The sequence below is a fragment of the Chelonoidis abingdonii genome, chromosome 5 (genome assembly GCF_003597395.2).
Source record: "Chelonoidis abingdonii isolate Lonesome George chromosome 5, CheloAbing_2.0, whole genome shotgun sequence".
NCBI classification, from domain to species: domain Eukaryota; kingdom Metazoa; phylum Chordata; order Testudines; family Testudinidae; genus Chelonoidis; species Chelonoidis abingdonii.
Genome location: NC_133773.1, coordinates 132,704,069 through 132,728,933, shown reverse-complemented (window position 1 = coordinate 132,728,933; position 24,865 = coordinate 132,704,069). Strand labels below are relative to the sequence as shown.

Here is a 24,865-nt window from a genome sequence, read left to right as displayed (position 1 = left end):
TGAAATGCCAAATAAAGAAATTCCACTCAAGATAAAGGTTAAAAGTAACTTCACCAAGACTAAAAATCTACATTAAAAATAATATCCTCACCCGTTTATTGTTGATTTCACCACTTAGTCTCATTTTTTTTAAGTCAGTATGAATACAATTTAATTGCAGAAAAAAGTCACACACACAGCGCTCTATTTTTTCCACACACGTACTGAACACATATTCAAAGTTTAATGTGTCTTGGTTTGCTCCTCTTGTCTCATTCAGAGTGTCCACTGCCACTGAGCCCAAGTCCATCTCTTAAATCAGACGAAACAGGGATGCAAAAATGTAGATTTCTCAGTGATGTTCTTCTCTGTCGTGCATTGTACTAGTGCATTCAAACAGTGTGTCAGAATTCAATCAAATAAGCTGGGGGGGGATTATTACACAATACAGAAATATATTTTTACATGTATCTTAACATGCCATATGGCTGCTTGCCCTACTATAGTACAGTGCAATAAATACAAATATATTCACACTAGAAAAGGTTTAACTGCCATGATCTACATCTGGTTTATGAGTACAAATTCACCTAGTCAACGATAAAACAAACTGAGCAGGAAAAAGTGGCACTGGCAGTAATAGTCTAGTACGAAATGCAAGGCTAGAAGCAAAGTGTTTTCAAGCTACAGAAAAGTTGCTAGCTTCTAATATGAGGATGTAGGGCCCAATCCTGCAAGGTGCAGATTTGTGATCAGTAGATTGCATCAGGACATGGGTGGTTGTTTTTTTCCGATTTAACAATGAATACTCTGACCGTTTATTTGGTTTTGCTAACTGTTTATAAATAACACACTCTGTCTATTAAACTATACAGCAATATGACATTTATAGCGTAATCCTGAATGCAAAGTTCAAAGAACGTGACTACAAAGGCCAAAGAGCAAGTGTCATTGACTAAAAGCATTTCCACTTAGAACTCCATTTTATTGAATATTCTGTTACACAAACATTTCTTGCACGAAAGCAAAAGGAATAGGATTCCCTATTCCACTCCATTCCAGTAGTAATTTATCCATTCACCACTTTTATAAATCAGTGATGGAATTTAACAGTTAGCCCCTCAGGGCTATATATTTATATATTTTATATATATGCACATTTACTTTGAGTTCTATGTAAAAATTGAAAAAAAATGTTTGAAAGAAAACTCAGAATATATCACAGCTTTTTTTTTCCCAGGAAAAAAAATTAGTTTTATAACACTATTCAATTTATCAAACTTTTTCGGAAGTATTTACTTTGAATTATGTACACATTACTGGAAATAAAACTTTTTCCACAAACATTCCCTAGGGTGACAGTTATCAACAAGATGACAGAAGAATAGCAGGATGAATATTAAACATACTGAGGGGAGAAGAGGGAGGAGGTGATTGGTTTATGCTTTAAAAAGTCACCATATAATTAAGTACAAAAACCTGCACTGAATGACAACTGCTGGTGTGGTAACTTGATCAGATATGGAGACCAAGAGTATAGTAAAGCTTTATGGTAATATTATTTCTGTAGCATTTCCACTCTGTATGTATATACTAAATGTTGGCAAAGTTTCTGTAGCATTAGCTTATACAAACACAGGAGTCCTCAGTTTGCCGCGTAAAATGGAACAAGTGTTTTTAATTTTAATTCTTCTGAAATGCACCCGTAATTCAGAGTGTCACTTACAAACTGCACATTGAATCATTTCTTCAGAAAAATATCTGTTTGGCATCCCCAGGGCTCTGTTCCATTGGACAATAAGGGCATTTTAATCTAGAGAGAAAGACAATGTGTTAGGATTGTTCTAATATGAACAATTATAATAATAAAATATCTAATAATTGCAGTGGAGCAGCAACTGCAATTTCTGGACATCTCAATGTGTTTTGACATGTTGAAATAACAGAGCACTAGGCATTTACATTCATTATTATTTATATTATGATAGCACCTCGTTGTCCATTAAATTTGATAGGGTAGGCAGGAAAAAGAGACTAGATAGCCCTTTCTGCATAATGCTTTCCTCTGCTCCATTGAACAGATCCCCTAGCTATAAAGGGACCCTAACCAGAGTTAGAATAATTTTTTTTAAAGATGTAGTTGCTACTTACCTTATTAGTCACACCTAGATTATTAAAAATGAAGACGTTAGATTTTAAAATTAATTTGTTATCCTGTGCAGCTGTTTGCTGCATTTTACTGTTTGGACTTATGAAATTAGACTGGTCACTTACAGTTAACATCTAGATAGTTTCTAACCCAGCAGTGAATATGAAAAACAGAAGACATCCAAAATTTTCATTTGAAAAAAACCCAGCAACATTCTCTATTTGGTTTCACAAAACCTTTGTACTACAAAAGGTAAGTTTGGGCCAAAATTAAGTTTATAGTGTATTTAGATTGTGCAGCTCTCTATGCTTTATCGATGCAGTGTGTCCTGAAGTGGAATTATCAATAGTTGGAGAGGTTCCCTTCCTAAAAAAGTACTTTCCTTATTTCTCACTTTTCTTCCCACCCCCTCCAAATCTAAGTAGCTAACGAATAACATGAAATCACCACTGCAGAAATATTCATCTGCTCTAAGTTATTTGATTACCCTAGTTTCGTCCAAGGGTCTCTCCCACCCCACGCGACCCTTTTTTCCCTTTTTTTAAAAAAACATTTGTTTAGTGTGTGATTAACCTTGCTCTCAACAGAAAACACAATGTATAGAAAACCTGAGCCTTCATGCAGCAATAATTAATTGGTACTTATAGTTTTTGTAAAATGGAAGGCTAATTTTTCAAAGTGATGTAATCCTATCTATTGAGATTCTTATATCAGGTCCTTCAGTGTTGTATAAAAGTATAATATACAGCCAACTCACACTGTTATTGTTCTAGTGCACCGACAATGCTATCCTGCTTTGAAGTCAGCCATCAGAATTTCAACTAGCTTCCACCCATTCTGTGTTTATGGAGTCTTCTCTCACCCCAAACTCACTATTTTAACCTTAAAATTGGTCACTGCCCACACTTTGCTAACAGGGAAAGAATGAGACTTACTTGCTGCCATTAAACATTTTATTCAGAGCATCTCTTGATATAATGTGACCACAGACCAGTTTCATAGGTGGATTATTATCTGTTGTTTGCTGACGAAGAATGGGACAGGCAAATATTGAGTGATACCAGCACTTTTTTCCAAGGTCCACTTCAATCTGTATAAAATAAAACATTAATTAAAATCACCATGTATCTTGTGTAACTGCATTTCCAGCAGACAGTCATCACTACTTTCTCCAGGGCCATTAACCACATTTCAATACAACTTTTAAGTACACCAGAATCACTTGTGCTGATGAGTGAGAAGCCTTCAGCCAGAAATATCTCAGAGTGATCTGAAATTAAACTGCTTTAGGTTTTTTCAAAACAGAGCATAGTGCTGGCACTCCACTTGTAGGTATGCATTGTAGAACAAACCAGCACTGGCAGGGAAATGGACCTCATGATCCCACAGGATTTATCTGTTCGAGGCAGAGATTTCCAAAGCTGGCTACGGGATTTGATGACTAATTTTCATTAGAAATTTATTAGAACTGATTATCCACATTCCTAAAGTGCTTTTAAAACTCCCACCACCAACACGTATATGATTCACACCAAAAGTCATGTAACATCTTGGAATCACAATGCAGAAGATACAAGTCCAGGCAAAAACTCAGCCACCACTCCTCAGGCAGGAGGGTTGTATGATTTCAGGAACAGACAAGAGCAAAGACAGAGAGAGAAAAATGTGGCTCAGTGTTTTAGGCAAAGGAGTGGGGACTAGGAACTTCCAACTTCTAATCCTGGCTCTGACTGAGTCCTGTAACCTTGATATTACTTAATCTCTCAGGATCCTTGTATGTAAAATAACAACAATGCTTTCCACACCTTCAGCACCTCACAGGAGTCTTTGTGAAGTGTTTAGAATATGCAAGCAGTTATATAAGCACTATTAACTAATCCATATCTGCTAGGTGATCCTTTGCTAAACCATGTTCTTTCCAGTCATTCTGTCAGGGCTCCAATGCATGAACTGGTCACCCACCTTATACCAGATTCCACAGTCACAATTATAAAAGCAATATTGGACTGATCACAGCAGACACACTGGTGCCACACATGGATCCTCATCACAACTACAGTCAGGAATGTTAAGTCTGCTGCTGCCCAGCTCAACACCTAAAAAGTTTTTTCTCCTTCTCAAAGCAGGAACAGAGAGCCTTGAACAGTTTCATGAACATGGTCACACAGATTTTGCTATGAATAAGCTCCTCCAGAAGTGTCCCTAGCCTCTGTTTGTTTGTCAGAGGGTGGAGATGGATGGCAGGAGAGAGATCACTTGATTATTACCTGTTAGGTTCACTCTCTGTGGGGCACCTGGTATTGGCCACTGTCAGTAGACAGGATACTGGGCTGGATGGACCTTTCATCTGACCCAGTACGGCTGTTCTTATGTTCTTAAGTGCATCTGTGGGTCCCGATTCAGTCCATCAATCATGCAACGATGCTATTCCTGGTCATTTCAAGCCCACCTAGTGTTGTAGCAATACTCCAGCAAGCTGTGACTGGAGCTCAGGTCTGGCTGAACAATGGTAATATAACAATCTGATTTTCTTCCTCCCCAGTTTTATGGCAGCATACGCTCCTGGCTCTTTTAGCAGTTATACAGTTCACATTGACTTTCGAGGTGACAGAAAATCCATACACACTTTTAGTATAAGAGAAACTCAAAAGGCTTGCTCATTGTCCGAATCCTAGTCTGTCTGAAAGTACAGAACATACTCACCGGCAATTCATCTTTCTGATTCCAAACTCCAGTGCACTGTCTTTGTTCGATCACAGCTTTGATATTAATTAAAGCTGGCAATGCTACACAACCTGCTGAAAAACTGCAGAATGCACAGAAATATTAGCACAGGACGTTGTTTTAGAATGAACATTTCTCATAGCTGTACCTCATTAGTAAGTTAATGGGGACAAAAGACAGTCATATTTCCTCATTCCATTCTTTCCTTCTGTATTACCACCCAACAAGTAAGACTGCAGGTTGCTGGGATTCTGGGTTCTGTTATGTACAACAAGCTGAAGGGTAACAATTTGAGTGGAACACATCAATAATCTGATTTACTGGACCATTTGTTTTGGTATCCATGGTCCAAGAGAAAAAGAGACTGGAAACCGCACAGCTTTACATGTGGTCAAGAGACTGTTACATAACTGGCATGGCCAAAATGTGATCTGAATGCAGCCTACGGAGTTGTACGCACATGGACCACAATCAGACCTTTAATAGTGTGTTAGTGTAACTTCAAGAGACTACAGATCTCACTACCTGTGGTCCCTGGGATTAAGACGGAGAAGAAATCTCCACAGAATGGAGCTGAGGAAGGTAATGCAACCTGCTCTGTTTATGCTGCAAATGGGCTAAGATTGGGTGCTACACAGAGTCTGTTCCAGGAGCTTCCTGTTACCCAAGTATATTCTATTCCTTTGCAGTACTCCAAGAGGTTGCCACAATAAGTGTGGAAATGATTTTGGGCAAATTAACAGGAAAGTCTGAATATTTTGCACTGAGTACCCCCTGCAACAAATTAACCGAGGACAGGAAGGGGAGCCAAGAGTTTTAATCCCAGCTCTGCTACTGATGTAATATGTTGCTTTGGCAAAGCCATGTCACTATTTGTGCCAGTTTTATCATCTGTGAAAATAATACTTTCTCCTTCACAGGAGCTTTGAGAGGTTTAGTTAACAAAATGCTTTTAGAACATTGCCTCTGGCAGGGTCGTCTGTGGGGACTACACCTGGAACCTCTGGATCTAAAAGCATGAGCCTGTAGCATCCGAGCTAAAGAGTCAGATCCACTACCTCAGACACAGTAGCCAGTTCAAACCATTATCTGTGCTCTAGCCAGTAGAGGGACACAAAAAGCTACAGCATTAGCCCACATTCACTTGGAAGATTTATATTCTACACAAACAAAAGCACCACCTCACTTAGTAGTCCTAAAAGAAAACAGCTGCGAGGGACGTCAAAGAGCCTTCTGAAGACAAACAGTAGCTAAAAGAAACTGATGTAACACATGACAATTTATTTGGATGGCAATAGTGCTTAAAGGGCCCAATTCAAAGCCCACTGAAGCCAATGGGAGTCTTTCCACTGCCTTCAATGGGTTTGGATCAGGCCCCAAGGGTCCCAATAAGATTGGATTCTCATTGTTGTAAGCCACTGAACAGTCATAAAAAGAGAAATGGTCCTGCACCAAAATATTAGAAAATGAAATTTTGTAGGCAGGCTTTTATTTCAAACTGGTTTAATTTTTAAAGTATTTGCTACGTACGTGCAATAGCTACATTTTAGAGCAGTCTTGTTTATGCCCTGAATGTCAATAACATATGCACAATAAAATGTCACAGTTCAATTGATTTCACTTTGGGCCCCAAACGGCTGTCTAATCAACACAAGTATCAATAAAAAGGAGGGGATTTTTCCACCTCAGTGGTAGCAACTCATATACTTGTACTGATAATGAACTGTGCACATTACTCAGTCAATGCACGGGGCATTAAAATGTCAGTGAGTGACTATTAATTCGCAGGATATTGTTCTGGGAGGAAAAAAGATGGACTAAAAAATCTATTACAGGGACACAGATTCCTCAGTGCTCATTTTTACACCCACAAACTAAAATTAATCAATAAATGCTGCTACAGGAGGATGCATATTCAGGCATACTTCTCCTTTCCATTCTGCTGCTCCTTTCCAATGCATGAGCCTGGCTCCAAAAGAAACTGGTTCACCAAAAATCACCAAAGATATTAATGAAATGTCTGTGAAATGCTGCAGTAATGAGTTTATACATCTTTAAAAGTGGTCAACTAAACAGGAACGTAACTAACAGTCACAAGCAAGCAGATAACCACAAACAAAATATTGGCACTTCCATAGGATTGAGTCCACTGAAAGACAAAACCATCTCTCTTCTCATGTAACCTCTAAAAGGAAAGTCAGGTACAGTGCATTTGGGGGATGTATCGCTCAAAGTCCTAGTGGTGGTTAATTCTTCACTATCTGGGTAAAGGGTGGTTTACAATTTGATGGCTGTAGACATGTAAAGAAAAATTAGATTTCTGTATTTTCAGTTAAACACAATGTTAATATTCACCACAGAGCCGGGAAACACCAGTTCCCATGAAAGTGCAAGATTTCATCTTTGCAAATCTTGAATTTCCATGAGTGGATTGTAAATTTTACCAGCTGAAATCACATTCTAGCATATTTAGAAACAGAACCTCAACACAGAACCAATGCGAAATGAGAAAACTGAATTAAAGATAACAAAATTGACTAAAAGTGTTAGTTAGCAAGTAGATAACTGGTTCAGGCTTTTTCATTTTCACACACTTGTCCTATGCTCAAAGAGGGGTTGGTTACAGCCTCATCCTTAATATGGGTGTGTAACCTACAGCAGCTTAAGAATCCTAGCATACAATGTTCCACTTTGAGCTCAATAGGCGGCCATTTGGCCACACTGCATGCTGGAATCTGTAGTCTTACAACTGGCTCTACTGAATGCACATTAGCCACGTCCCTTGCATTCCTGTCAAGTTAGCACTGCAGCCCGCAGCTGCAAAAAGGTTAGGCACCGTGGCCTTCAAAACATTTCAGTGGGAGATAGCATACCTAACACTCAGAGGTGATTCAACCGAGAGACCCAGGAGAGCACAGGCGTCCCTTGTAAAGATGTCACAGATGTCTGCCCACTGGTTTGCATCTAGTAGATGAACGTATGGAGAGTTCTCTATACCCTGTCTCAAGTACACCAGGCTGCCCATTAAAACCTGAATATCTGTGAAGGACAAAAAGCAAATCTTTAGCTATTACATTTTACACTGCTTTATGTTATAGTGGGAAGATTAGTCTGAGCTTTTCCCCTTTACACAGGAAAAAAACATAATTTTAATGTATACTGAGTCAACGATTACCAGTTGTGTTACAAGAGATTCAGAAATATACACACACTTCAATACCAAATATGGGTATGACCAGCATAGAATAGATATCTTTCTGTAACCAGAATAGACCGCAGTGCTATGGAATAGGCTGCATTATTTTTGCACTTCTGCTATCACCTGCACTCTGCCCCCACCAACCTGCTTCTACCAGGTCTACTTACAATGTGCCTAATGTCTGAGCAGCTTTCAGATGTCAGGCTCCTATTATTTAGAAAGGCTATTACTAAAAATGTTACATCTCCCCTACCAACAGGGTGGTCGGACCCTGGATGAGGTTGGAGCACAGATTATTAGTCCAATGTCCAGGACTACAGAGTTTTAAGATCAGATGTCTCACAAACTACTCAGACAAATGATGCTGGAGCTGGAATTCCACTCTTCAACAGGATACAAATCTGTCTCTGACTCTGGCACAGCAGAAACACTAGGGCCATGACACCTGGATTTATCGAAATATACTCTTCTTTTTTAAGATCATTCGCTGAAATTTTTACCGCTTCATACTAATTTCTCTCCCTGCCCATACAGCTGCACTCATGTTAATAGGGCAATCTTTCTATACAGGCAGTGAGATATGAAAAAACTAGTACTAGAAGTTTTCAAAGCTTCCTAACACTTTTCTAAAGAAGTTCCCATTTGGGATGGCACGTTTAACTCACTCATGGCTTCCCAGCTTCTCGAGATATCAAGTCACCTGCATCTCACGACAAAAAAAACGTTTATATTGTCACATACAGCTGGAATACCAGACGTCTGCCCAAACAGTATGTGTGTGTGTTTTTGTACACTTTACCCTGGCAATGTATCTATATTAGAGGAGACCTAAATAAAAAGCTCAACAACATTATAACCATATTTGAATATATTTGACTGTCACCTTTAAAAGATAAAAATAATTCAAGCTACCAGGATGCTGGGACAGTATTCCTGAACATAGAGGGGGGAAAAAAATTACATTTCAAGATGCAGTGACAAGTTTCAAAACTATTAAGAGGATGAGCAAATGAAAGGTTCTGTGTTAGCTTGCTGGAAAAAGCTGGCTACTTGTGAGAGATGCTGCAAAGCAAGGATGAATCAGAGGAGTGGGAATGCAAGTGGGTGGGAGAGACGAGAGGGATAAAAAAGAGTGGAAGAGAGAAAGGCAAAATATCAGGTGAGTGACTTTAAAAAAGTCAACTGAATAATATATTCAGGTTGTTTCTCCTCCGAATCCTTCCCCAGCAGTGGACAGAATGTCAGTGTCAAGCCTGATCAATATCGCATTCTACTAGCTGTAGTCTATAAAGATTACACAAGCTTTAAACTAGGATGTAGGAAGTGTGAACAGAAAGACAGATTGATACTTCAGATGAAGGAAGATACAGCCAGTCTCACTAACCCATGATTCCCACCCTCTCACTTTCCAGCTAGTGTGCTTAAAACTATTTCATGGTTGTAATTCCACCCTGGGGTTTCTGGAGAGATGAATACTTAACTCAACCTGCCCTTCACTTATTCAATGCTCTATCGTCTATGTAAAGCTGCTCTTAGCACATTATTCCTTGTGTTTATTAACAGTTGAGAGTTCGTTGTGGCATCATAACTTGCTCTTGAATATATTCTTATATTAAGAAAAGGCCTCCACATCTTCCCCGGAAAAGTAAATAAGGGACTTGACGAAAAACAGCAACAGAATACAAAGACAACTCAAACTGAATGCCAAGTACTGAATGTGTTACAAATTTAAAAATAACTAAAACTCACTCACCTTTCTGATGGTTTAGAGCAAATGGCTGAAAGTTTTTAGCATACTGCAATGCCTCTCTCTGATTTGCTGTTCCACCCATCAATAAACTAATGAAATATAGCCTGTGTAGTTTAAATTCCAAGGAACTATTCTGGGCCATAAGCATTTCTCGGTTAGATACTGCCCACCTAAGGGAAATTGGGGGGAAAAAATCAGTTTCGGCCTACAAGAGTACAGAATTGTTAAAATTATAATTTTCATTTCAAGGAGCATCTCAGTAAGAATATGGCTCCATATCTTGCACTTCCATTATAATACTCAGTGCTCAGAGGATCTCAAAACATTTTACAAATAATTAAGCCTCATAGCTCAGACAAGGAATACATATAAATATAAAGGGGTCACTTAATCTACCACTTAAATGCCGCCACTTTTGGGGCTGAATAACACAGCCCCATTTAACTGCACACAGTAACACTACCCAACAACCCAGGACAGGAAGTATATACCATATATCAAGCTAAAACTGTAGGAGGAGTATAATTAAGCAGAATATAGAGCTGGAATTTGGCCAAGACACTGAGATTAATACCCATATTGTGTTGCTACAGAATCTTTAACAGCCACAAATTGTCAGGACCCCTATTTTAGATAGCATCCAAAGACTCAACCTGTAAGAACATGATGCCCCTCTCCACTCTCCAGGTGTCATCTACTGAATCACCACATTATGGATGTGCACCGGAGCAGTCTCCCCTGGGAGCTCTTTACGACAGATCTTACTAACACTTGACTTTTTAAAAAAAATCTTTGTTTTAATAACTGAACTTTGTACTGATTATGCTATTACTGTATTTTCTCTGTTATCTTCAGCTTGAACAATAAAAATAGCCTCGCTAATCTCCCTTCCTCCTGCCATGCACTATCACAACACTGCAATGTTTTGAGTTGCAAATATCACAGCAAAATGTTTACATAAAAACCAGATAAACTGTAATGGAATATTCTAAAGAGTTCATGGAAACATTCATATTGTTTAGGTTTTATGGAACCTCGTTTTGATGTTTTAAACACGGCTGGACCTAAACCAATCTGGTCTTGTTCCTTTAAGAAGCCTTTTGATAAAGCCCAAATTCTAGTAAGATCAGTCACACCTGTTTGTTATTAGTGGATACCTGCTTCTTATCTGGAGTACCATTAAGCTAGGAGAGCAGCTTTCCACCTCTCAGCAAGGAAGTGATGTAGTCAATAATGTCTTTTACAAGGAAGAGCTGGACTGGGTCCAGGTGAAATTAACAATCCAAAAAAGCAAGGAAATATATCACCCTACCACTCTATCATATCAAAAACACTTCAGTCGCTTAGTGAAAATCACCCGGGTAGGCAGGTCTTACATCTCCAAACAAGCAAACGCATACTTCCATTTTATTGCAATGAAAGTCACAATCCTGACTTAAGCATTGTGGGCTTGAAACCAGAACTGTTGACTTGTACTTTTAACTATGCCCGGTGGAAAATATAACCTTCATAATCAGCAGGGAGCCTAGAAATCCGCTTGCCATGGAAAAATGCAGAATTTGCATTTTTACAGAGAATCTTTAATTTTTCCATTTTGTGAAAAAATAAAAACACAGTGGAACTCCATTATTCTGATCTAACTGGAACTAGGGCCAGATTGGATAATCAAAAATTTGGATAATCAGGAGAATTGGCAAAGAGCTTTCTATCCCCGATTTTAATTTGGCAGTGGGGAGGCTCGGGCAGTCAGCCCTGGATGGCGAGAGCTCGAGTGGTCAACCCCAGTCAGCAGGGCTGACAACTAGAGCCCCAGCCACCGTGGGTTGACAGCCTGAGCCCCACCACCATCAGCCCCAGGTGGCTGGTGGTTCAGGTAATATGCAGAGCTGGAAAAGGGAGCCTCAAATAAATGAAGTTCTACTGTATGGAATAGAGACATAGAAGTATTGGTATATGTAAGAAATACAAATTACAATTCTATTAATTTTATTACAGTGCTTGATGGCACTGGTAGGCTTTGAACTTGCTTAAATATTGTAAATATATCAATAAAACAGAGAATCATAGAATACTAGAGTTGGAAGGGACCTCAGGAGGTCATCTAGTCCTGCTCAAAGCAGGACCAATCCCCAGACAGATTTTTGCCCCAGATCCCTAAATGGCCCTCCAAAGGATTGAACTCATAACCCTAGGTTTAGCAGACCAATGTTAAAACCATTGAACTATCCCTCCTGCAACAGTGTTCAATTGATACCTATACATACTATGGTTAGGGAAACTGAAGTTCAACATTTCATCATAATCATGGAAAAATGCGGATTTATGTTTTTTTTTAAAAAAAAAAAAAAAAATCGGTAAATTTGGGGGGGTTTATTCATGGAAAACTAGGATCCCTGACAATCAGTAAACTTAGATGCTTGAATTTCAGCAGTGCAATGTAAGTCTCAGATGGTTCAACCCAACCAAGTCTGTCAGCATTGTACCTCCACTAAGTGGCTAACGTCACTGAAGAATGTATCAATAGAACTTCTCAACCAGGAACCTAGTATCATGAAAATATTGTCCATGGTACAGTCCTGGTCAGCTGACTATTGTCACTGAAGCTCAGACCCTTACTAGGAAATAAGGGCCACCAAATGTCATCCAGAGTAATTAAGTGGCTCATAAGTAGGAAAGTGTATTCAGCAAACACTGCAACTAGAATCACAGATTCAAAGGCCTGGAAGGACACTGATAGGTTATCTAGTCCAGTCCCCTGCACTCATGGCAGGACTGAGTATCATCTAGACCATCCCTGACAGGTGTTTGTCTAACCTGTTCTTAAAAATCTCCAATGAAAGAGATTCCACAGCCTCTCTAGGCAATTTATTCCAGTGCTTAACCACCCTGAAAGGAAGTTTTTCCCAGGGCCGGCTTTAGGACGTGTGGGGCCCAATTCGAAAGAACTGCCACCAAAATACTACCAAAGACAGTGGCAGCAATTGAGCTGCCGTCGAAGATAGTGGTGGCAATTTGGTGGCAGCTCAAATCAGTTGCTGCTGTTTAGGGCGGCACTTCAGCGGAGGATCCTTCCTCGGCAGCAGTTGTCTTCTGGGGCTTTACCTTGCGGGTCCCTCTTCCGGACACTGCGGGCCCTCTGAAGCGTGGGGCCTGATTTATGGGAATTGAGGAATCAGCCTAAAGCCGGCCCTAGTTTCTCCTAACGTCCAACCTAAACCATCCTTGCTTCAGTTTAAGCCCATTGCTTCTTGTTCTATCATTAGAGGTTAACGAGAACAATTTATGTCCCTCCTCCTTATAACCACTTTTTGTGTAACTGAAAACTCTTTTGTCTCCTCTCACTCACTCTTCTCTTCTCCAGACTAAACAGACCCAATTTTTTTCAATCTTCCCCCATAGGTCATGTTTTCTAGATCTTTAATCATTTTCGTTGCTCTTCTCTAGACCTTCTCCAGTTTGTCCACATCTTTCCTGAAATGTGGCACTCAGAACTGGACTCAATACTCCAGTTGAGGCCTAATCAGTGTGGAATAGAGCAGAAGAATTACTTCTCATGTCTTTCTTACAATTCCCTTGCTAATACATGCCTGAACGACGATTCGTTTTTTTGCAACAGTGTTACGCTGTTGATTCAGATTTAGCTTGCAATCCACTATTACTCCCAGATTTGCAGTATTTCTTCCTAGGCACTCATTTCCCATTTAGCACACATGCAACTGACTGTTCCTTCGTAAGTGGAGTACTTTGCATTTGTCTTTGTTAAATTTCAACCCATTTACTTCAGACCATTTCTCCAGTTTGTCCAGATCATTTTGACTAATGTCACAATCCAAGACAGCAGCCCAGGACATTCTGTTCTTATTAAAAAGATTCCTGCTAAAGCAACAAGTGACACTCATTTGTTAACTAAGTTCAAGTTCAACCCCCATATATGCTCTATCAAGCTCTGAAATGAAGTATTAGTCACTGCACTGTTTGCCCTTCCGAAGAAAGCTAATACTTCTTTCCGAACAATACTTGCTTTTCTACATATTCACTTTTGTGATTCAAATCCAGCTGAACATTTATTTCTATACAATACATAATTAAAAACAACTTTCAAAGCTGAGCTTCATTCTCACCTAATTTTTATATTGCTGTAGTGCTCAGAGACCCCCATCAATATCAGGACTCTGCTGTGCACAGGGCAGTACAGATACATCGGAAGACAAATCCACTCCCTGAAGAAGTTACAATCGAAAGCCTAGATCCTGTAAGCTGTTCTGCAGAAGTGAACCCCTACACCCGCACAGAGACCCACTGAAATCAATGGGGCTCCACAGAGGCACAGGGATCCATCTGGAAAGGACCTAAGGCCTCAACCCAGCCATCAGACTGAACGAGCAAACCTCTTTGGCTATGCAGAGCTCTTTTGAAGTCAGTGGGGTTTACACAAGTGCAGGAATCTCAGGGATTAGAATGTAGGATCAGGGCTGAGTAGGCTACCTGCTCAAGCTGAGTGAAATGCACAAAAAGTAAATAAACAGTATAAATTGGTTAAAAAAAAAAAAAAAAGTCAACTAAATATAAATGTTAGCCCATGTATTACCAATCTTAGAATTTTAAAGTTTTATAGCTTTTATATTTAATAATCTAAAGGGTAATCAGTAACACAGATAGATCTCTCTATTTCATAAACTTCCATCACTCTGTCTGGGCACAGGAACTTTAATTGAGTGTTCCTTTTAAAAAAGTGGCTTCATTTAAAAAAAAACAATGGCCAGCAATTATCTTTAGGTGGTTGTTTTTTCATTTGTTTGTTTTCGGAGGGGGGTGAGCAGTTGTGTAACTAACCAAACACTGGATCTTCCCCTGCCTAACTAATGGTGCGGTAATTAACAGTTCTTTCCCTGTTTTCACCTTTATGCTCCATCACAGCAGCAGCACAGCCCTGGAAGCAGGTCAGCCAAGTACCTGAGCCTGCTATTTAAACATTTCTTTTAAAGCTACATTTAATGTTGACAGCCTTGTCTGCCTGTTTGTTGGCTTCTCACACAAACATTGCCATGCCTCCTCCTATGCTGTCCCCATGCATGGATCGAATCTTCCTGAGCTCACCCCCCAGGCCTCTACCCTTTCCAAACTCAGCTCCCTCCTCAAGCTCCATTTCTGCTGCGGGACCCATGGGAAACTAGCTCACTAATCGCAAGTGTGAGGAGTAATTGGGAATCGCTTATATTACCTCTTTATTCGTTCAGAACACTGTTCACACAACTTTTTATAATTAAGATGTGATTAACCACCACCTTATATGCTGCACTACTTTCTTCCAACCCCTGTCTTTGGAATATGAAATCCTTGGAAAAAAGACCATGCCTTCCCTTCTGTTTGGCAAGTGCTTAGCACATTGTGGGAGTTACCAGAAATAAACAAGTAGCAATGAGCGAGGTACAGGGTATTTCCTGGAAATATGTAGCTAGCTGGAGGCAAGAGGACTTGCTGCCCCAAGGTGCAGATGACTGCTGATTGCTATTAATGACTGTCAATCTCCAGGTAATGCCCTTCACTAAGGTTGTGCTACTATTATAACTACAAGAAATAGGTGTATGTAAATGGCAGGTGATGCCATTTCAATTGGTACATCCAAGTCATCGTTAGATTATTCATGCCCTGTAATTATCTAGTTCAGTGGCACTGAATCAGCTCAACATTCTATTCACCTTAGCATATTCAATGAGTAATTATTTATGCTGCCCTCCTCATGTTCTATAGAAAGATTTCAGTACTTGGTGTATGTGGAGTAATGGCTTAAACATCACAGCGTCAGTGCATTTAACTTTGACGTCAATTTCATGATCACAGATTTTCAAGGTCAGACTATAAGACTAGTAGTTACGAGTGAACACAAGTATCAAGGGAAAAATGTCTTTGCTCATATGAAAATTATTTCACTGAACAACAAAGAAAATTGGATATCCTAAATCAGTGTTTCCCAAACTTGGGACGCTGCTTGCGTAGGGAAAGCCCCTGGCAGGCCGGGTTGGTTTGTGTACCTGCCGCCTCCGCACATCCGGCCGATCGTGGCTCCCACTGGTTGCAGTTCACTGCTCCAGACCAGTGGGCAGGGCCACCCAGAGGATTCAGAAGGCCTGGGGCAAAGCAATTTCAGGGGCCCCTTCCACAAAAAAAAGTTGCAATACTATAGAATACTGTATTCTCAGGGGGGACCCTGTGGGGCCCGGGACAAATTGCCCCATTTCCCCCCGCTCCTCCAGCAGCCCTGCCAGTGGGAGCTGTGATCGGCTGGACCTGCAGACGCGGCAGGTACACAAACCAGCCCTGCCCGCCAGAGGCTTTCCCTAAACAAACAGCATCCCAAGTTTAGGAAACACTGTCCTAAATGCACGATGATCATATGCAATAAAATGTAAAGGATTTCTGTTTCCTTTGCTCTACTGTTTCTAGTAATACAGAATAAATATCACAGGTTACCAAAGATGTATTTTAACAACTCTTTCTTTAATTTGTCTAGTTTTATTTATATGAGAGAGAAGCTAAAGTTAAGTTACATAGAATTTGATGCACACTGAGAACTGGACTCAAGTGCCAAAATCTCTTTCCAGGTTGCATGCTTTACTGCAAGTTGTAGAGCACATCCTACTCAGTTATCCAGGATCTGGAAAGGCAGAAAACACGATGTAATCCAAAAGAGGGGATTTTTCATCATCTTGCCTTTTTTCTTTATCTTTCACTTTCCCTTATAGGTCTAATAGAGGAAAAGCCTACTAAATCCAAGATATATCATAGTCTGAAGTTCAGCAATATATGCTAGATGGTCTTTGCTTGCACATCAGATACCATTCTCCACTGGCTCTTGCCCCTGGGAGAAAGGATAACTTTGTCTAATAGCAGGACTTCACCTGCAATCCATCTTCCCAATCTGACCTCAGGTGAACCAGGGACTCTACCTGCCTGAGGAAAAAGCAAAACTCTAGTGTGAAGCTAATAACACCACTCGCTTATCACCACCAGCCCATGAAAAGGACCTATCCTTCAAACCGTGTGCTCCTCCATCACCCTGCTTTTCCCTTCTCTTGTGATCTCTCTGATCTGAGTTTGATTGGTAAAACTGACAAAATGAATAGCTTTGAACATGGTCCTGCAGGGCCCTGAGCACCTTCAGCCCCCATTAAAGTCAATGGGAACAGGGGGTGCACAGCCACGAGGTACTTGGCACTCTCTACTTTTAGACCCTTTTTAAGTAAGTGACAGTGTTTCATTGTAGTCTAGGTAACATTTCATTGTTTAAGACATACAACTGTTTCTGTAACTGACACAGTTTTTCCTGCAAGCTTAAGTTAGTAACAGGATTATACCATGTGCAGTTCAAATTAAGCATTCGACCGGGAGAAAGAACCTGGAAGGTCAGCACTAGCTGTGGGGGAAAGGACCACAGAATAACATCTAAACCTTCTATAAACTATGATACTCTCCTTAAAGTGTATTGATGTCAATGCCAAGATTTCTACCACCCTTTGGATTTTCACTTGAAGTATTTAAATAAAGAAAACTGAGAAACTCACTCTAATGCGGGTCTCAAAACTCTAACTTTTAATGCTTCCAATATTCGATTTAACTCCACAAATGGTTCTTTTTGACTTTGGTCTATAGAAAGACCAGATTCCTGAAAAACAAAGTCACACCTTTTAGTTACCAGAAAAATGGCCACAAAAAGTTTACAAAGTAGTATATCATTTTTCAAATTATTTACACTTTAATATTAATACTCCAGTTGAGAGTTTCAGCTAACAAAATTAAAGATGCTTATCAGGGGTATAATTTCTACTTATTGGTAATGTTAAACATCCTGAGCTATGGTTACCTGACAGAGCTCCTCAGCGACATCCAGCATTCCTTGTCGGAAAAAATGTTCTACCATCACCTCATTGAGAATTCGCTGGCTGTCAGCTTGCCAGCATCCATCTATCCCCACGCTGCTGATGTCGGAGTCAAAATTCTGAAACGTACAAATTAACATTTAATAGGCTGGAACAAGTAACTCCATGTAATTATTCTTTAATTAGGCAGAGACACCTATGTCTACACTCTGATGCTTTTTGCTTGTTACTCAGCTGCCCTCAATTACCTCCCATTTTAAAAGAAACATACTTCGTTATCTTCTGTGTGCTGTAAGAAGAAATCCTTGGCTTGCTTGCTTGGAATCTGAAATTTATCCAATATAAGGAAATATGCTAGCAAATTACAAGTCTAGTTAATTAATAAAAGGATTTCCAGCCCATGATATGTCCTCACAGAGAAGTGTCAGCAGAGAAGAGTTTTCCGTATCTTCTAATCTGTCCTTCCACTGTCTCCCCCCTATCTATTCGGGAAACTCTAGAATCCTGGTCAAGTTGTCAGGTGTTAGAATCTTGCATAAAGGCGCTACTGAGTTATGTTAATAGGTGGATCATTAGCTCCAACTGAGATATCAGGAAGACTATAGTATCTCTCTTGGTAGAGGAAATTAAGAGTATAGAAGCTGTCCTGCAGGGAAAGTTTAACCTGAGGCTGAGGTACGCTTTGTTGTTTTAGTTAACAATGAAGCCAAACCACAGAAAAGGGGTACATTTGGACTATAAACACTGGGCAGATACTCTGTTTAAAGTGGGAACGTCACATGCTTATTCTACCCAATTTAAACTACTCATCCTTGCTTTCAACTACAGCTCCCCTTCACTTGCCAAAGATGCCCAGGGTCTAACTGATCTCTATATTTGGGGTCAGGAAGGAATTTTCCTCCAGGTCAGATTGGCAGAGACCGTTGGAGTTTTTTGCCTTCCTCTGCAGCATCAGGCACAACTCGCTTACTGGTTTGAACTAGAGTAAACGGGGGATACTCTGTAACTTGAAGTCTTTAAACCAAGATTTGAGGATTTCAGTAACTCAGCCAGAGGTTATGGACCTATTGCTGGAGGGAGCGGGTCAGGTTCTGTGACCTGTGATGTGCAGGTCAGACTAGATGATCATGATGGTCCCTTCTGGCCTTAAAGTCTATGAATCTATCCCAGCTTCACTGTTCCCTTTATTTCCTGCACCAAATCTCATCTTCACGCCTTTTTCCCCGCTGCCCCCTACATATGGAACAACCTCCTTCGCTCAGTGCATAAGGCCTCAATCATCTCCTTCCGATCTTATAGACACAATCATTAGTGAGAAACAAAAACACTAGCCCTAAGTCAACCAACTGTCTTCTCCACCTCATTGTAAGAGGGGAGACACAGAGTGATACAGAAAGCACAATATTAAAAATATAAAAGCTATGACCATTCACTAGCTGTCTCACATTTAACAAGAGTTTTGTCTTAGGTGTCTTAATTTGTAAACTCTGTGAGGTACAGACTGTTTGTTTGTTTTGAACAGCCCTGAGCACCTTAGAGCGTAATAATAATAATCCTCGTATCTGAAACAATCCTGTGACCCATGCAAGGATCATCTCCATCACCGATCCTGAGGACAATTTCCCAACCACACTGTGACTAGACAGATGGAACCCTTTACAGCTGTGATATTTAATAAGCATTCAGGAGTTTGCTCTATCAGGGAGGAATGCACAACTACAAATAAGCACTCAGATTGGTCCAATTCTTCTTAGGCTTCTGCTAAAGAACCTTATAGTAACAGTGGTTCTTCAAGACAACTTGTCCATGTGGATCCCACTCTTTGTGAACATGCATGCAAGATAAGATCTGTCTAATCTGTAATGTCTATTAGGGTTGTGCCTATGCTCTAGATGTCCTCATGTCCTCCCAAACCAGATGCCATAAAGAGTGGAGCAGGTCAAACCATCCTTCAGTTCTTTTGCCAATACAGAATTCATGAGGAGTAGGGCTTCATAGTAGTGGGGAAGGACGGTGGGTCATAGAAACCATGTGGACAACACATCTCAAAGAACCACAATTACTGAAGGGAAGTCACTGCTGTTTCTTCAGGTAATTGTCCAGATGGATTCCACTCTTGGTGACTAATACACAGCTATCTGTTTGTCTGGAGGTGGGTAGTAGGAGTCCTACTTAAATGACTGTGGGACAGCCCTACCAAAGAAGGCATCCGTCTAATGTGGCTGGGTGGATTTAATCTGGCTAATTCATAATATGCCCTTTTACTCAGATAATCTGAGAAGATATTGCCTGACCTATAACCCTCTCTGCAGAGGTCACGAACTGTCTAGATGTGTTTCTGAATGGTTTTGTCCTGTCCATGTAAAAACACAGTGCTCTTACTGCTGCAAGCGTGTGAAGATTGGCTTCTCTCAAGGTTAAGTGACACTTGGGGAAGAGAACTGGGAGACAAATGAACTGGTTTATATGGAATTCTGAAACAACCTTGGGAAAGAACACGGGATGAGGCCTGAGCGTGACCTTATGAAACATTGTATAAGGGGGATCCATCCTGAGGGCCTGAAGTTCCTCTACCCTTTGAGCTGATGTAATGGCTACAAAAAACGCAGTCTTCATTGGTAGGTGGTATAGGGCAGGAGTTCTCAATCTTTTTCTTTCTGAACCCCCCCGACCCCACTCCAACATGCTATAAAAACTCCACAGCCCACCTGTGCCACAACAACTGTTTTTCTGCATATAAGAGCCAGGGCCAGCATTAAGTGGTAGCAAGCAGGGCAATTGCCTGGGGCCCCATGCCGCAGGGGCCCCCATGAAGCTAAGTTGCTCTGGCTTTGGCTTCAGTCCTATGCAGTGGGGCTTCGGCTTTCTGCCCTGGGTTCCAGCAAGTCTAACGCTGGCCCTCTTTGGAGGACCCCCTGAAACCTGCTCACAGCTCCCTAGGGGACAACAGGCCCTTAGTTGAGAACCACTTATATAGGGAACAGGTTGCTAAGGGCCCAAGCTTGGGGAACTCATCGACTCTGATAATACTATAGTGAAATTCCAAATGGGAGAGGGCTCCTGAACTAGGAGAAAAATCATAAATTAGATCTTCAATTAATCAAGCCACTATAGGTAAGAACTTTCAGTATGACCCTGGACTGCAGCAGATATTGCTGCTAGATGGACCCTTACCAAGCCAATAGAAAGTCAAGATTGTTTCAGGGCTAAAAATAGTATTGCTGTAGTGGGTGTTGTCAAGGAAGGCAGCAGTGCTGAGATACTCAAATAGAAAACCTTTTCGTAAGTCTGTCTTTCCTGCTTTGGAGGATAATGTTCCGAACTTCAGCTGAACAGCTTCTTTCAGTGGACATCATCCAGCCAGCATCCAAGCTGTCAGTTGAAAAATATGACCATTGTTCTGCCACACTATATTAGGCATAGCACCAAAAAGTGATCGGGTGCTGCGCGCGGAGAGATTCACCAGCTCCGAGGGGAGGGCATAAGCGGGGGAGGAGGAGGGCATACCTCAGTCCCAGTGTTCAGGAAGTGAGAAAGGCATCAACAGTAAGCCTGAATTAGATCCCCTTTGGAACAGAATACATAGCATGTACTGTTCTGGTCTGTGACAAATAGGTCTATTTCGACTTGTGAAACACATTCTGTAAGCACTGGGTCCTTGACTGACCAGTCGTGGTTATTAGGGAACTGTCTGCTGAGGTGCTCGGCTAGCAAGTTCTGAATACCTGGCAGACACAAGGTGAGTGGTCTGATATGGTGAAAAATACACCAATGCCAAAGTTTAACAACTTCCTGACAGAGTGGATAAGACCTGGCTCCTCATGGTCTGATGATATAGTGCATAGCCATGGGGTCAGCACTTGGATAATGGATCCCTGGAGTAAAAAGCAGAAATGCTCTGCATACTAGAAGGATGACTGTGACCCTAGGATGTTTATATGCAGATAAGTTTCCTGAGGGGACTACAGGCCCGGAGTACAAAGATGTTTTAGGTGAGTTTCCCATCCCTGAGGTATCTGTCACCACAGACTTGGTAGGTAGAAGTGTAGAGAAAGGTACTCTGTTCCGCACCACATGAGGGTCTTTCCACCAGAGAGAGGACTTCTTGTGGGACCATAACCATCATGTCTGTGTGGTTCGAGTTGGGTAAATACACCCATTTTAGCCACCCTTTTATGGAGCACAGGTGAAGTCTAGCAACATGTGTCACAGAGGTACATGAGGCCATGTGTCCCAATAACTACTGACCTGCCGGAACTGGGTTCCATATCACAAGGTACCCAGTAACATCAAAGTTCATAGGCATATGGGTAATGGACCCATGGAGGAGGATGCTGATCTCTATGAGATTCGTGCCTTTTCCTACTGAGAACAGTTCCTGGAATCCCTCTTGTATTCCTACTGTGACCCCATAGAGGTGAGTGGGATTTGAGTCCCTACTGTGCACTGACAGAGAGGATGAGGAGTACAGAGGTAGGGCAACACTTTCAGATGTACAAGGACACTAATGATCCCTCTACTCAAATAGGGGATGGAGTTGGTACCACTCCAATACAGCCGATTTGGTGACCAATGGTACAGCCAGCACCTCTTTCAATCTCTCCAAAGGTGACTCTAGTACTAAACTCACAGCTAAATCAGTCATTACCATATATATAAATTCAAAATGATCTGGACAAATTAGAGAAATGGTCTGAGGTAAACCGGATGAAGTTCAGTAAAGACAAACGCAAAGTGCTTCATTTAGGAAGGAACAATCAGTTTCACACATACAGAATGAGAAGAGACTGTCTAGGAAGGAGTATGGCAGAAAGAGATTTAGGGGTCATAGTGGACCACAAGCTAAATATGAGTCAACAGTGTGATACTGTTGCAAAAAATCAAACGTCGCTTTGAGGCTGCTTAACAGGTGTGTTGTACACAGACAGAGTAAGTCATTCTTCTACTCTACTCTGTGCTGGTTAGCCTCAACTGGGTATTGTCAGTTTCGAGCAACGCTTTCACGAACGAGTGGAGAAATTGAGAGGGTCCGGATAGAAGCATACTACGAATGATTAAAGGTCTGAAAATGACCTAGAGGAAGCTGATAGAACTGGGTTTATTATTGGAAGAGAATGAGACTAGAGGACTATGAGCAAGTTTTCAGGTATCTAAAAGGGTGTCATCAGGGAGGGAGAAATTATTGTCACCTTACCTATAGGATAGACAACGAAGATTGCTTAACTGCAAGCAAGGAATTTAGATGGACATTAGGAAAAAGTTCTACTGTCAGGTAGTTAAGCACTGGCATATTGGACTAGAAGTTGTGGATCTCCATCTCTGGAGATATTTAAGTGTAGGTTAGATAAATGTCTATCAGGGATGGTCTAGACAGTATTTGGTCCTGCCATGAGGGCAGGGGACTGGACTCAATGACCTCTCGAGGTCCCTTCCAGTCCTAGAGTCTATGAATCTATGAATGTTCTAGGTACCAGCAGGGACAAAGTGCCAGAAGCCAGAGGAATAGCACTCTGCAGGTATAAGGGGTACCACAAGCATTTATTTAACAGCTGGTCCCAAGAAACCTTGGTCAGACCAATGGCTGCCGTTCAAGTGCTTAGTCTGAGGGGAGTAAGACCCACACTAACTTTTTGTCTGGACCTTGTAGGCAGCAGGGAGGGTGACCTACACTTTGGCTCGACTCTGGAGAGGCGCTCCTTCCTGTCCCTTTCCAAAGCTGTCATCAAAAGTATTGAAATCAACGACTGGGGTCTCTAAATCGACGTTGCTCTGGAGCTCAAGGTTGAATCATGGCTCACCGCAGCGCTCCTCAAAAAGAAACAAGCCTTCACTAGGTCCTTCTCTCCATGTGTGAAGAGGTCTTCATGGAGCACTGAAGAAGAAATAATCACAGATGGGTTTCCCAGGCCTTTTGAATCCACTTGGAAAATGAGTGGTAGATGGAAGAGCACTATGGTATATGCCCCTCACCATCATTTAGAGGCACAGCAGCCTCCCAAGAAGGGAAAGTTTTGACCCCTGGGGATTTTGCTGCTGCTATGATGGCTAGAGCTCTTGTACAAGGGGGCGCCGAGCCTATTAAGTGATATGGGGGGGGGGGGGGATTTTATGCCAATGGGTAAAATAAATCTACATTAAAAACACTAACTAACCAACCATTAGGACAGTGTCTATAGGAAACAAGAAAGCAAGTTGGCATTGTAGTGGTTCTGTCTCACTGCCATAGGTGGTAAGAAGGAACTGAGGGACAGCTGGGTGCACTCTGCTCTTTACACCCTCAGGTGGGAGTGTGCATGAGGGGAGAATACCTCGGGTGCAGGTGTGACCCCAACAGACATTGCTGGCAAAAAGACTCTAGCCTCAGGCACATGCACACCAAGAATGGAAGCCATATGGACAATCACTCAAAGAAGAACCTTTAGTTCATACCGAATGTGGTCAGAGGCTTACAGGTACTAGTACTCATAATGGAATGCCAGGGTTATATTTACCTGCACGCTGTCCCTTTAAGGCTGTGCCCTCTCCCTTTAAGGGTCTGGAGTTCTGCTGATGAGGTTAAAGTGAACACAGTGGGGAACAGGACCAGCTCCAGTTTTCTGCCGCCTCAAGCGGCAAAAGAAACAACCACTCTTCGGTGACAAGTCCTTCGCTCCAAGAGGGACCTGCCACCGAATTGCCGCTGAAGACTCAGACGTGCCACCCCAATAGTGGCCTGAGGGACGCCCCTTGGTATTGGCCACCCCAAGCACCTGCTTCTTTAGCTGGTGCCTGGAGCCGGCCCTGGTGGGGAAGCAAGATGTGATCGCAGGAGGATTGCTGTTGTCCTTCAGTGAGATTGAACTTTTAGAAGCTGCGTTTGTTTGGGGGGTTGTAGATATTATGTTTAATAAAACCCTAGTTTTAAAACCATTCCTGGTCTGGGAGTGTAACACTAGCATAGTCACTCCTATACTATTATCTCATCTCATTTGCCTACTCACTCCCATGTTAGTAACTACATGCATATCTCAACTCCCTCACCTTTTAGCTATTTTAATTACTGTTAAGGCAACACTTTAGTTTTAAAATAACATCTGGTCCTTTAACCTTGCAACTCTTTTCAAAGCCACTTAGAGCTGCATATATCTGGCTATTCTGTCAGATAGTGAGTTCAGATTAAGGAGTTATAGCTATGGACTCATTGCACA

At 41.4% G+C, this 24,865-nt stretch overlaps 1 protein-coding gene across 1 annotated transcript in view; it reads right to left on the bottom strand.

Moving 5' to 3' along the window:
- Positions 1 to 68: 68 nt before the first annotated feature.
- The window catches only part of RMND5A (required for meiotic nuclear division 5 homolog A), a 37,052-nt gene continuing 12,255 nt past the window's right edge, over positions 69 to 24,865 (bottom strand). Inside the window, exons 3-9 of the mRNA XM_032776876.2 lie at positions 17,663 to 17,797; positions 17,364 to 17,464; positions 9,805 to 9,971; positions 7,726 to 7,891; positions 4,832 to 4,934; positions 3,064 to 3,218; positions 69 to 1,792 (exon numbers count right to left, since the gene is read on the bottom strand). Coding sequence (XP_032632767.1) covers positions 1,729 to 1,792; positions 3,064 to 3,218; positions 4,832 to 4,934; positions 7,726 to 7,891; positions 9,805 to 9,971; positions 17,364 to 17,464; positions 17,663 to 17,797 — 891 coding nt within the window. The 3' untranslated portion in view covers positions 69 to 1,728. The remainder of the gene's footprint in view (positions 1,793 to 3,063; positions 3,219 to 4,831; positions 4,935 to 7,725; positions 7,892 to 9,804; positions 9,972 to 17,363; positions 17,465 to 17,662; positions 17,798 to 24,865) is intronic.